The following is a 13,278-nucleotide window of genomic DNA, read 5'->3' on the forward strand; positions in this document are numbered from 1 at the left end:
ATTCATGTGAGGATACCAGATGGAAAAAAAGGGTTATTTTGAGGTTCTTAAATCTGATATTCCATATAAAGTGTTTAAAATAATCTGCAGCAATATTGAAATTCTGTAATTATATTCAGTTTAAGTATTTTACCCTTCATTAAATAAACTTATGAAATGCACTGCTAATTTTGTTTTCATTAGTTATCTGCTTCAGTGAAACTTCCTTCTGGAGAGGATTACAATTTGAAGCTGAGACTTCTTCATTCTGTGATACCAGAACAGAGCACGTTTAAAGTACTTTCAACAAAGGTAGGACAATTGAGAAGGATTGTCAGTAGCAATCTTTTCAAAATCAAACATTGGTCCACTAATCACCCATGTGATTATAAACTTAGATCCTTTCAGCCACATATGTTTAAATTAAAAGGGAGAGGTAAATAAGAACGATAGTTTTTGAGTAACAATTTTTCCCCCTCCCAAAATTCTAGGACAGTGGAGTGTAAAAGTCTACTTAACCTCAGTAGCGTTTGGACGCTTATTAAGATACGTATAATACTTCTCAATAAAGAGGTTTCCAAAAAAGATATAATCAGCATCTCTAAGATTTGATACTGACAGTGTCTTGTTTCTTGAACTTGTCACTCTGGCCTGTTTTGATATACAAATACTTTTTCACCCTATCTTACACATTTAAGGATACAAACTACTTTAAAGATGAATCTGCTCTTTTTTTGTTGTGTGTTTTAGGTAAGCTGAATTTTAGTTTGTCGTGGGGGGTTAGTGAATAATTGTAGTTTGAGTAACTATGTAATTTTTAGATTCTTTATATTTTCAAGAAGTAAAAATATGCAATATAATTCAAATTCAGGGAATATTTTAAATATCAAAAGATGTAGTTGGTAGTAGTATAATTTAGTAGGAAAGATACTGAACTGAAAATCAAAAAAATCTGACATCTAGTTCTTTGCTTGCCCTGTGAATTTATAGACTAGTCACAAAATTATTATAGGACTAAATTTTTTGCATCTATAAAAATTAGGGATGTGGACTTTGAGCTCTGAAATCCTTCATGTGTAAAGTTGTGGGAAGGTGTATGATGACTTAATGAGAATGAATGATAGAAGTACACTTTTTCCAATACTACGCTTTTTTATACGTGTCCTGCAACATATCTTATTAACTATTGAGTTTAAGTTTTAAGGACATGTGAATTTTCCTGTCATAGAATAGAATCAGGGTCGATCTGTGTCATGAAGAATGGTAACTGGGCCTGCTGAAAGAAAAGGATATATCTGCAGAGGGTGGGAGTAGGAAGTGCAAAGTAAAGAAGCAGTAGTTTTTGCATCTAGTTAAAAATGATCTGTTTATTTGAAGATTACAAAGTAAAAGGTGTTTACTTATGAGGGAGAGATGGGAAACAGAGTTGCTTGGATGATAGAAAGTGGGAAAAGGGATGAAATCTTATCAAGATTTTTGTCTTACTGGCCTCATACATACAGTGTAGAATTTATTTAATAAAATAATCTTGGGTAAAGTAATGAAGCACAAAACTATAGCTAGATTTGGGACGGAGACTATTAGGAGTTTGGCATTTTTGTATATATCAAGATGTTGTTACTGCATGTCCTTTTGAAGTAATTTAAATGTAAACTGATTTGTGTGAATAGATGGTAAATGACTTAAAACCTTGTGTTACTGAGCCGCCCCGTACACTTACCAAAGAGTAATATGTGCAGTAAATACACAAGTCTGTGTGGCTAGAATTGAGGATGTAACTAAGCACTCTCATCCTTATTTGTTACTCTCCTTTGAACCTTGTGAGTGCTTGTTGATTCTAACTATTCCCCAGCTTCTCTTACTGTGTTCTCGATACGCCTTTTTCATCTTTTCTCCTTTCTTAAAATGCTACATAACTGCTTTTCTTGAATAGTAGTTTGTTTATATGTATGTTTTATTTCCCTTGCTCTTAGTAAGTCTTTTGAGGATAACAAGCATGTCATGTTTGTGTCTTTGTATATGCTCCAGGTAGAGTCTCCAGATAAAGTACCAGACACCCGGTTAACTTTACAAACAATGAATAATTTTTTAGTAAAAATTTGACCACCCTAGCCCTGTGCACTGTACATAGTGGGTGGTCAGTAATTGTTCAGTGAATGAACTTAAATTGGATTCTGCTGTTAGTCCTGTGAAGTTGGCAAAATAAGTATTTTCATAGTTTTACGGGTGAAAAGAAACTGAGGTTCATGCATTTTCAGTGCTTTCCCCAGGTTCACATAGTTACTAAATTGTTCACTCTGACCCAGGAGGAATACTTTTACTTCTGTGAAGCTAGTGCTGCTTTGCTTAGTTTTTTCTAAGTTCTGGATTAAAGAATAGATTTTAAGGATGCATTCTGAAGGACGATTATTTTTCTTGTCCTAACCCAAATTAATATATATTACTTCGTTAGACTACCAATTTTTAAGCTGTAATTTTATGGGAAACAAATGGAAAGAATTGTACTTTAATTATATGTTAAGGGAAATGATGAAAGTTTTGAATCTTTTTTCATACAACAAAGGGAGACAGTGTTAAAATATTGAAAATAAAATCTTTCTCTGGGTTACTGAGGCTTATTTAGTGATGACACAGGAAAACAGTGAAGTAATTTGCTTTTCCTATGTATTCAGATGTCTTGAATCCTTTAAGTGGATTGAGAAAAGGATGCATTTTGCCTAGGAGAATCTTCTTAAAATTAGAGATTCTGTAAAATCTGTGGTTTGAAAGGGCTATTTCTTTGCTTTTGAGAATCCTGTTTTCTTTCCCACCTTCAAGGTTGAACGAATGTTACATATTCATGTATAACCATTGGTTAAGTATTGTTAATTCAAGTGAGATATAATTTCCAATGAAAATAAGAAGAGGAGGACCCTTAAATAATTGAAATAGCATTTCTTAACTAAATATTTTACAGTGTAATATCTAATATGTTTTCCCAAGTCAGAATTCATATTTTTTCAGTACCCTCGATAGTTGTTTTTTCCTTTTACTGAATACCAGCTTTCATATCTGCCTTAATCCATTTCCTTTATTAAGAAACTGTAATGTTTCTCTTGTTCCATCTTGTTAAATTTCATGACAGTGTTCTCTGGTCACAATCAGGATTATAAATAACTTTAATAACAACTGTGCTGCAAAATACTCATTTTAAAGATTAATATTCACTCCAGGTAAAAATTGGAATTCTCAGAATCCTTTGGAGTAAGTTTGCCCTTGTAGAAATATTCTTGTATTCCTATTTTTAGTCAAAGTAATTTTTCCATATTATTCAATATAAAATATGAAAGCTTTTAATTGGAACCATGGGAAATAAAAATGTCTGTCTTTACTTAGAGACAAATGGGCCCCTTCTTCCTTCTTAACCCACTAAAGTTTGAGAAGTTTTAGAATTCTTAATATTCATAGAAGAAGCACAGTGATGCTATAATGGAGTGGAGGTGTCTGGGCAGGATGCTGCTGTTGTTTTAAACACAGATGGGGGGGTTTTGGGTTCTTGTTTCATTATGTCTTTTTGATACAATGGTGGTGGTAATACGTTTTTTGAGTTTTTTTGTGATGGGCACCTGAGCTAACATGTGCCAATCTTTTTTTTTTCCTTCTCCTCCCCAAAGCCCCTCAGTACATAGTAGTATATTCTAGTTGTAGGTCCTTCTGGTTGTACTATGTGGGATGCTGCCTCAGCATGGTTTGATGAGCGGTGCTGTGTCCACACCCAGGATCCAAACTGGCGAAACCCTGGGCCACTCGGATTTAACCACTGGGCCATGGGGCCAGCCGTTGAGGTTTTTTTTAAATAGCTAATTAGTTGCTGATATCCACAAATTATAGATCTTGGAGTATATTCTTGTCACCTTTTCTATTAAAGTATATTCATATATTTTCAAAAGAAAAGGATTTTACTGTACATCCTACCTGTAGCTGTTTTTTTAAACTTAGCCATATGTTATGAGTATTTTCCATGCCCTTAAATATTCTACAGTGAAGTATTTCATTGTATGCATTTACTGGAGCTTATTCCCACAGTCCCATATTGTTTGACCTGTGGAGAATTATAGTAGGTAACTGTTTTGACTTCTGTGTATTATCCCATGTAATCTTCACAATTACTGCAGGATGTAAATATTTTTATCACCTATTCACAGGTATGGAAACTGAACCCAGAGATGTTAAATAATTTGCCCAGAGTTTTTAGCTAATTATAATGATGATGATGATGGGATTTATAATAACATTCAGTTGTTATGTGCCAGACGTAATGCTATATTCTTTTCATATGTGGTCTCATTTAATCCTCATAAGAGCCCTAAATGAGATAGGTCTTATTAATCCCATTTTACAAGGAGAAACTGAGGCTCAGTGAGGTTAATTACTTGCTTGTGGTCATATATCCAGTAAGTGGCACCTGTTTGTGACTCTTCTCTTTCTAAAATTACACAGCTGATTGTTTTTGTCTTGTTCTCAACCTCTGCTTATTTCTGAGGATATAAAATAAGTAAAACTTCTGGCAGTAAAAGACACTTCCAGCAAGGTATTCTATCTCTTGGCTCCCTCATCTCTAAGATATGGATGGTAATCTCCTCTTACAGAGTTGTTTTATTAATTGAGATAATATATGAAGCACTTAGTACATGGGGAATGTAATAAATTCTCAATCTTACTATTATTAGTAGTACTTTATCCTGATTATTTAGATTTTTATTCAGATTATAAAAGCAATAAATGTGTGTCATAGAAAATTTGGAGAAATATAAAGGAGCTGAGAAAGTAATCACTCAGTCTTCACTAGTGAATGACTTTTTGGCGTAGTTCCTTCCACATAACTAGATATTTCCCAACACTTAGGTCTGTCAGTACAGGTGATATATACTAGAATCTTTTGTTTATGGGACTGTCACTTCTAATTGATTTCTTCAAGAAGAATAGAGGCAGTGGCCGTATGTACCAGTGCAGTGCCTGGCTCAGAGTAGGCACTCGGTGGGTATTTGAATTGAGCTATTAGAACTTTGGCAAGATTTTTCAGTTCCTCTTCATTCATTACCATCTTCTGCATTTTAAAAAATGATTTTAAAGTGATTTGAGTGTAAAAATAAAGAAGGTAGCTGTGCAGTCTGGCCTCAGGAAGACTGAACTACTGTATTATTGAGCACAGGGGTTTGATATAGCAATTAAACATGCTCAAAGCTGAGTAAGACAACGTTGGGAAAGCTACATTCTAAAGATCCGAGGAACCCTTATTTAATGACTGCCGCCTTAAAACAGATGATTCTGTTTGCCAGAAAAAAAACGTTACCAGTAAACTGCACAGCTCTCTAGTCTCTGGGACAAAGATCCCTCACCATCAATCTGTAGCAGTAAGTGGGAGCTTGCTTACCACTTCTTAAGAAGACGGTGTCTTTATGCCATGACCCTTTAGGAGTAATGGCTTCTCTTTAAGTCTAAAGTTACTTTCATGGGAAAAAATTAAACTCTCTGCTGTGCAAAGAAGACCGTAGAGGTGGCTGGTGGGTAGGACCCATAACATTGAAGACTGAAAATCCAGCACAGTATGGATCCTTAGTAGTCACTCGCAGATACTGCTTTGGGATTATGGTGCATTGAAAGCCTTTCCTGTGCATATAAGAGCAACCTTTAAGCAAGCTAGCAAAGTTTTAAGTTAATTTAATGACTTATTCATGGTCGCAATAAAAATAGCTGAAATTGGACTGGTGGTAATTTGAGAAGTATCTACCAAAATCATCAAGATTTAAGACTTCATTTTTAGAAGGATGTACACGTATTGAAAGTGAAGTACGTGTAAAAAGGAATTCATAGAGAATTAGTTCCCTCTTCTTACCTTTTTAAAAACTGTTTAAAATGGTCTGTTATGTGCAGCTATTTTAATGAATGAATTAAGTATAATTTCAAGTTCAGTTCAGCATGTCTCAGTGGAAACAAGTTGTTACTAAGAGCTTTAACTTTGGCTTTCTAAAGGCCTCCTTGTTCATAACGCAGTTACTCAGGTTATGTATATACTGAGGCTTTCAGTAGATGCAAGTGCTCGTGTGTGCTGCTCTTCAGGTGAAACAAGGAACTTTTTATAGACAGTACTTAGCACAGGAACGTGTGGTGCGGATATGGAGTGCCCTGTGCCTGAGGTTAGTTAAGGGTAGTGTTGATGTTACATACTGCTTGCCAGGTCTTCATTTCCAAATGAACTGAAAATTAGAGGAGGAAGATGCAATTTTAAATTTTAGGATAATATTAATAGCCCCTTTCAGTAACTATTGCTGTGTCATTGCCAGCTATTGGATTTATGTACTTTTTCTTTTTTGGTGAGGAAGATTGTCCCTGAGCTAAAATCTGTGCCAATCTTCTTCTGTTTTGTATGTGGGATACCACCACAGCATGGCTTGATGAGCAGTGGATATGTCTGTGCCTGGGATCTGAACCCATGAACCCCAGGCTGCTGAAGCAGAGCATGCAAACTTAAGCACTGTGCCGCTGGGCCAGCCCTTATGTACCTTTTTGGTAAATATTCCAGCAGTGACAGCTTAAGATAACCAGAGTACCCTCAGTTAATATTGTGTATGAGAAAATACAAATGATATTTTACTTTAAAAAGATTAATCATAGTTCATTTTAGGGAATTCTAGAGAGTCTTATAAAATTTTTTTATTTATGTAGAATTTAAACATGTAAATTGCATTTAAAATACTTATCTTTTTGCACATTTCCCAGGCACATTTGTTTCATGTTTTTCTCTCATGACAACTTTTTTTGTTACGTTTCACTGCTCCTAAAGAAAATACAAATACTAAGAGACCACACCCCTTCCACACCATCCCTTCATGTCTGATTAAAAATATTGGCAGATTTCTCTGTTAGTATTTTGTTATTTTAAAATGCAAATTTTAAGGATTCTCTTGATAAAGGCAGGCGGTAGAAAGATTACCAGTAATTACTAATTTAAATGATTCTTCTGATCTAAAGGAGTCAAAGAACCAAGATGTAAATAGGCTTTTCTTTTTGTTAAATCTTTTTTTCCTGCTTATACAAGTAATAATCCTTTTCTTAGGAAAAAAATTAGAATATAAAATTCTAATTTGATTCTTAAACTATTTGCATAATAGTTATTACTGTGGTTACCAGCACTATAAATGCTGATTTCTGCCAGGCTAGAAACGGGAGTAGAGTGCACTATTGGAATAAGGAAAACAAAAGGTAGATCTAAGTGCTATGTGAGCTTATGTTAGGGTTAAGGGTAGACTCTAGGGGACCAGCCTTGATTAGAGAGATGTTTCTAGGATGCTGCTAATACTTCATTTTAATATGTGACCTTAGGTTCGCATTCAGAAGCTCTTCATAGTCTGCTTACACCTTTTTTTCCATGTGTATTTTTCACTGCTCTAACATAAGTCCTGGACTTGCAGCAAATTAGTCTCCTCTGTACTCCCTGATGCACTGTGTCCTTTCACACCTCAGGGCTCCAATTTTAGGCTCTTCTGTTTGCTTCTGGAGACCTACCTGCCTCCACCATTGCAAATGCTCCTACCCCTCACCGCTCTTCAAGGTGCCCTGAAACGTTCCCTGTTCACAGCCAGCTGTGACCTCTCCTGAGCTTTTAGAACATTTATTTGCCTCTTGAGTAACTTTCTCCAAGTATCTCACATGTTTCCAAATGGTCAAGGACATGTCTTTAATATTTTAAAAATCCCCCACATCCCTGAAGACTATACCTTGCTCATAATGCGTGTTTAATAATTATTGAATGATCTACACTGCTGGTGGGAATGCAAACTGGTGCAGCCACTATGGAAAACAGTATGGAGATTCCTCAAAAAATTAAAAATAGAACTACCATACGATCCAGCCATCCCACTATTGGGTATTTATCCAAAGAGCTTGAAGTCAGCAATCCCAAAAGTCCTGTGCACCCCAATGTTTATTGCAGCACTGTTTACAGTAGCCAAGACGTGGAAGCAACCTAAGTGTCCAGCAACAGACGAATGGATAAAGAAGATGTGGTACATATATACAATGGAATACTACTCAGCTGCAAAACAGAACAAAATCGTTCCATTTGCAATAACATGGATGGACCTTGAGAGAATTATGTTAAGTGAAATAAGCCAGCGAGAGAAAGATAATCTGTGTATGACTCCACTCATGAGGAATTTAAAATTATGGACTAAGAACAGTTTAGTGGATACCAGGGGAAAGGTAGGGTGGGGGATGGGCACAAAGGGTGAAGTGGTGCACCTACAACATGACTGACAAACATTAATGTACAATTGAAATTTCACAAGATTGTAACCTATCAATAACTCAATAAAAAAATAAATAATTATTGAATGATCAATTGTAAAAATGTTAGCATTACTTGGACTCATTTTATACAATGGAATGAATTTCTCCACTCTAAGGTTAGTAATGTACATCGAAATGTAGTAATTCCTTTAGAACAGGCTTCTCAGCGGTGAGTGCTGCTGTTGACATTTTGGGCTGGATAATTCTTTTGTTGTGGAGGGGTTGCCCTGAATGTTGATGTTTAGTGGCACCCTAGCCTCTCCTCACTAGATGTCAATAGCACCCTCGCCTGCACCCCAGGCGTGATATCAACAATGTCTCCAGACAAATCAACCCAGATTGAGAACACTACTTTAGAAGAAGAAAAGAGTGGATTTCAAGACTCTTCAATTTGTATGTTGTTTTTGAAGGCTGGCTTTTAAGTAGAAACAAAATAAATGTTTCAAAGTTGTTAAAATTTAACCTTGGATAATTTAAGGAAACTATCTCAAGGACACTATTATAAAACTTTGATGACTTAAACTTGAAAAATTGCATTTTTTCACTGTTTTGTGTATTTTACATTGAATAATGGGTTTTATCTCATGTTTTCTCCAGATTGAAATTAAAATGAAAAAGCCAGAGGCTATAAGATGGGAAAAGCTAGAGGGGCAAGGAGATGTGCCTAAGCCGAAACAGTTCATAGCAGGTTTGTTTTCTAGACTTGATGAACCTTAAATTCATATTGTGTTATATGGTTGAAATTAAATAGTAATGAGTACTCTTTCTACTTTCATTATTCATGTTCCCGAGATAAGATACATTGAGTATAATAAGATTGCTCTGTAATGAATACAAAGTAGCCTTTCTTATGAAGGTTCTAACTTCTTAAACTCTAAGAATACAATGAGTGGCAGCAAAAGCCCAAAGGGAGTTGGGATTTGTTTACTATGTCAGTTTCTGACATCAGTTAGGGGTTGCTTGTTTTTTTGTGTTGACCTTTCCTGTTGTTTCTTTTTGGGTTTTAAGTGAATTAGTAGTTTACTCTGCTTACATATTTCCTCCTCTTCCCTGTCCTCTCTTACTTATTCCTTTCTGTTTCTTCTGATATTGTCAACTCAATTTCCTGAAATTTGAGGGCTTCATAAAGTATCTAGCGTATTTCACTATACAGCCATGCTTCACATAACGACAGGGATACATTCTGAGAAATGTGTCGTTAGGTGATTTCGTTGTTGTGCGAACATCATAGTGTGCACTTACCCAAACCTGGGTGATAGAGCTGCTGTACGCTAATTTAACCCTTTAAGGAACAGGCTGCTTTATGTTGGGTCAATTGTAAGCATATGCAATAGGCACATATGTATTTTTCTAACAGGATAATTAATCTGCAAGACACTCCTAGAACTACAACTAAGACTGTATTTTACGGCAATGTCCTCATTAATGAATGGAGAGAAATTTCTCTTTGATTAGAGTTAATGCCGTGATTGGATGACTGAATTGAGATAGCATTGTTTCAGCTACTTTAGATTTTTCGCTGCTTTCTATAACAGAAAATATATTTACTTGTGGCACCTTTTAGAAGATAATGGAATTAGCCAACAGATCGTTGATTTTTATTAGCTTATTTTTATTTTGAAATAATTTTAGGTTTTCATAGAAGTTGGAGAAATGAGTTCTCATGTACCCTTCACCCAGCTTTTCTGCAAAATAACATCGTAATTAGCCTATAGCATACTTAGCAAAACCAGGACATTGACACCAACAGATAATTTTTAAGGATTGGAATATTTCAAGTTGATATTTAAGCTATTTAATTAAGCTTCTGCTTCACTTTGTTTGAAAGATGTAGTAGAGATGTTATGTGCTTTTCTTGTGGCTGACCCCCTAAAGAGATTTTTGGGCTGAGGTTTATATATAGCTCAAAGCATTTTTTTTTAAAGAAACACTTAAAATGTAGCGTCTCATTTAATTCTAACAGCACTATATTGTAGGCAGCCCAGTATTGTTCTTCCTGTTTTACAGGCTCAGAAGGGTTAAGCAACTTGCTTAATAATAGATCACCCAGCAGTTTTCATTCTCTAGGACTAAACCCAAGTCTTCAGAGTCTGGGTCTGGTTCTTCTGTTAATCCCATGTGTGATACTGCTTATTGCCACATTTTCTAACAATGCAAGGTCTCAGCTGACATAAGTATCTTTGTAGTTAATTGATAGTGTAGTGAATGAGCAAGAAAGTTGGGTTACCCATCTCTCAGTAGTTCATCTGCCATCTACATGGTGTTAAAGTTTTTCTAAGATTAAATATAAAGATTTTTTTAGTGTTAAAGTTTTTCTAAACTCAGTGCTTTGGATATTCAAGATGCTATTCCTCCTGTTTTGTTATATTTTTGTAAGGAATTAATATGCTTGTCAGATTCCTATGTATTGCAAGCTGGAGACTGCAGATAAGGGCAAGTTGCTTAACCTGTCTGGGCCAGGTCTCTTATCTGTAAAATGGAGATTAGAACCTGTGTTCTCATCCTTCTGGGGAATCAGCATTAGGATTAATTAAACCCTGTTTCCTAGGCTCTTAATTTGAGTTTTCTTTTCTTTGGCTGCTGGTGAAAATGTGCAGAGATAGAGGGGATTACTGGTAGAGGAAGGGTAGATAGGACTTGAAAACCAGTATGCTTGCCCTGAGTAAAACTGGGGGGAGGGCGGTGTTTTGTTTTGTGGGGTATAGACGGAGAAGGTTGGATTACAGGTGAAGAGAGGAGATGGAAAGACAGAATGAACAATTAGTAGTTTCTCAACTATTTTGAGAAAAGGGATATAGAGAGGTAGTAGTGGAAAAGGGACATTTGGATTAGGATTCATGTATCCTGAAATATTGATAGGGAAGCTTTGAATCAAGTTTTTTTTTTTTTTAAGCTCTATAGCTACATTGTCCAGTATATTAGCCACTAGCCACATATACCTGTTGAGCACCTTGAAATATGAGTAGTCTGGATTGAGATGTGCTGTAAGTGTAAAATATATACATACCAGATTTTGAAGATTTAGTATGAAAAAAGAACATAAAATTTCTTAGTATTTTTATACAGATTTCATGTTGAAATGATACTATTTTGGGATATATTATGTTGAATAAAATATATTAAAGTGTATTTCACCTGATTTGTTTTAGTAATGTGGCTACTAGAAAATTTTAAATTATATATGTGGCTCAAGGTATATTTCCATTAGACAGTGAACAGAACTGCTCTTATAGCTACTAGGTAGGTTAGGTACTTTTTTACTTTTTAGGTGGCAAGATCTTAATTCCTTTGGTTTTGGGGGCAGTCTTCTCAGTCCCCTGAGCCCCTGAGCCTGTGGCCTCTCTGGCTGCAAGCAGCCTCTGTTTACTTCACTGTGCCCTACAAGTACTATTATTTTCTGTGTGTGTGTGATGTGGTCATTGAACTCTAGATCATCACATGTTGTGTTTTTCAACATTCAGGAATTCCTTATTCCCTTTTGAAGTAATCTAATATTTTTAATGTGGGGAGAAGATAGTCTTAACTCATTGTCAAATGTCACGGATAATTATTTATATTTTCAGTTTATTTCTACTCTGAAAGATATGTAAGTACCTCAGAAAAAGCCACATTTTTAACATTTATTAAAATCTTGTTTACAAGAGAAATTTCTTAATGAAGTGTCTTTTAAAAAAATACTATTTTTAGAATTGCTTTAACGTTTCTGTAAGTATAAAAGTTCTTGTATACTTCTTACCATTTCCTCGATTGCTAATATGTAGAATGTTTTTAATCTAATTTTGCGTAATTTTTACAAAAATTTACACTTAATGAGTTATTTTGCTCGTAAGAAGTTCCCAGATTTTACATTATGCTTACTGATTCAGTTTTTAGAAGTGTAAATCTACTTATTGATGTATGTATCAGAAAGGCACGTTACAAACATGAATTTCAGCAATCTAAACTATTTGCTAAGATGTTCTATACACCATGGTCACAAAGTTTACTTATTCTTGACGTAATCAACATGTATTAGTTAATCACCTCTGTTTTTTTTAATCCATAGATGTAAAGAACCTATATCCATCGTCATCTCATTATACAAGAAATTGGGATAAATTGGTTGGTGAGATCAAAGAAGAAGAAAAGAATGAGAAGTTGGAGGGAGATGCAGCTTTAAACAAATTATTTCAGCAGATCTATTCAGATGGTTCTGATGAAGTGAAACGTGCCATGAACAAATCATTTGTAAGAACATGAGCTTTAAAAAAATACATTGTGGTAGTAAATTTCAGAAATTGTAAGATAACAATAAGTAGGTAATTTGAGACCAAATTGCATATAGTGTAGTTGGGAGACCTTTTTGAATAGGCTTTGTCTGAACATTTCTTCCTGCTCTAAACTTAGAGTAATTATTGAGGAATTTAGAAACTTGTGGAGGAGATGAGAAACAAGAGGTTTATTCCAAAGAAAAATCTTTTATCAATGAGTTAGATCTTGGAAGGCTTAAGAAATACCAAGGTTACAGAGTTATATTAGTTGGGATTTATCACAATAGCTGAATGAGCTTCCGTTGTTTACCTTCTAGAACCATGTATAGTCTTAATGTCAGAGATGAAGAATACAGAAGGGAAACTTCTAGAACAGTGTTTGTCAAGTAGAAGGTGCATATTGATTATTCATTCGTTTGTTGATAATTTTGTCTATTGATTAAGAAAATGCAAGCTTTTCGCCGGAGCAGCATAAATACCACCTGAATTAGCCCTCAAGTTCTGAAATTTTAATGACAAGTCATTACTGCAAAATTGTGTGGATTATCTGCTTAAAGATGTAATCATTTGATTTTTACCAGTAGTTCTGAGAGTGTCACTCTCTTAAGGCATTTATATTTATAGTAGAAAGTTAAAATTAATATTTAATAATTAAACTTAATATTTAGTTAATAGATATATTTGAGGCCCGGATGTTCCACGTAAGTTACCATGTAGTAAT

General features: G+C 34.9%; 1 protein-coding gene across 1 annotated transcript in view; it reads left to right on the forward strand.

Moving 5' to 3' along the window:
- Window positions 1-13,278, forward strand: part of SUGT1 (SGT1 homolog, MIS12 kinetochore complex assembly cochaperone) — a 37,891-nt gene that overhangs the window by 18,564 nt on the left and 6,049 nt on the right. The window contains exons 10-12 of the mRNA XM_014854856.3: window positions 184-291; window positions 8,905-8,995; window positions 12,353-12,534. Of these exons, the coding sequence (XP_014710342.1) occupies window positions 184-291; window positions 8,905-8,995; window positions 12,353-12,534 (381 nt within the window). The remainder of the gene's footprint in view (window positions 1-183; window positions 292-8,904; window positions 8,996-12,352; window positions 12,535-13,278) is intronic.

Source organism: Equus asinus, chromosome 11 (genome assembly GCF_041296235.1).
Source record: "Equus asinus isolate D_3611 breed Donkey chromosome 11, EquAss-T2T_v2, whole genome shotgun sequence".
In the NCBI taxonomy this organism is placed as follows: Eukaryota; Metazoa; Chordata; class Mammalia; order Perissodactyla; family Equidae; genus Equus; species Equus asinus.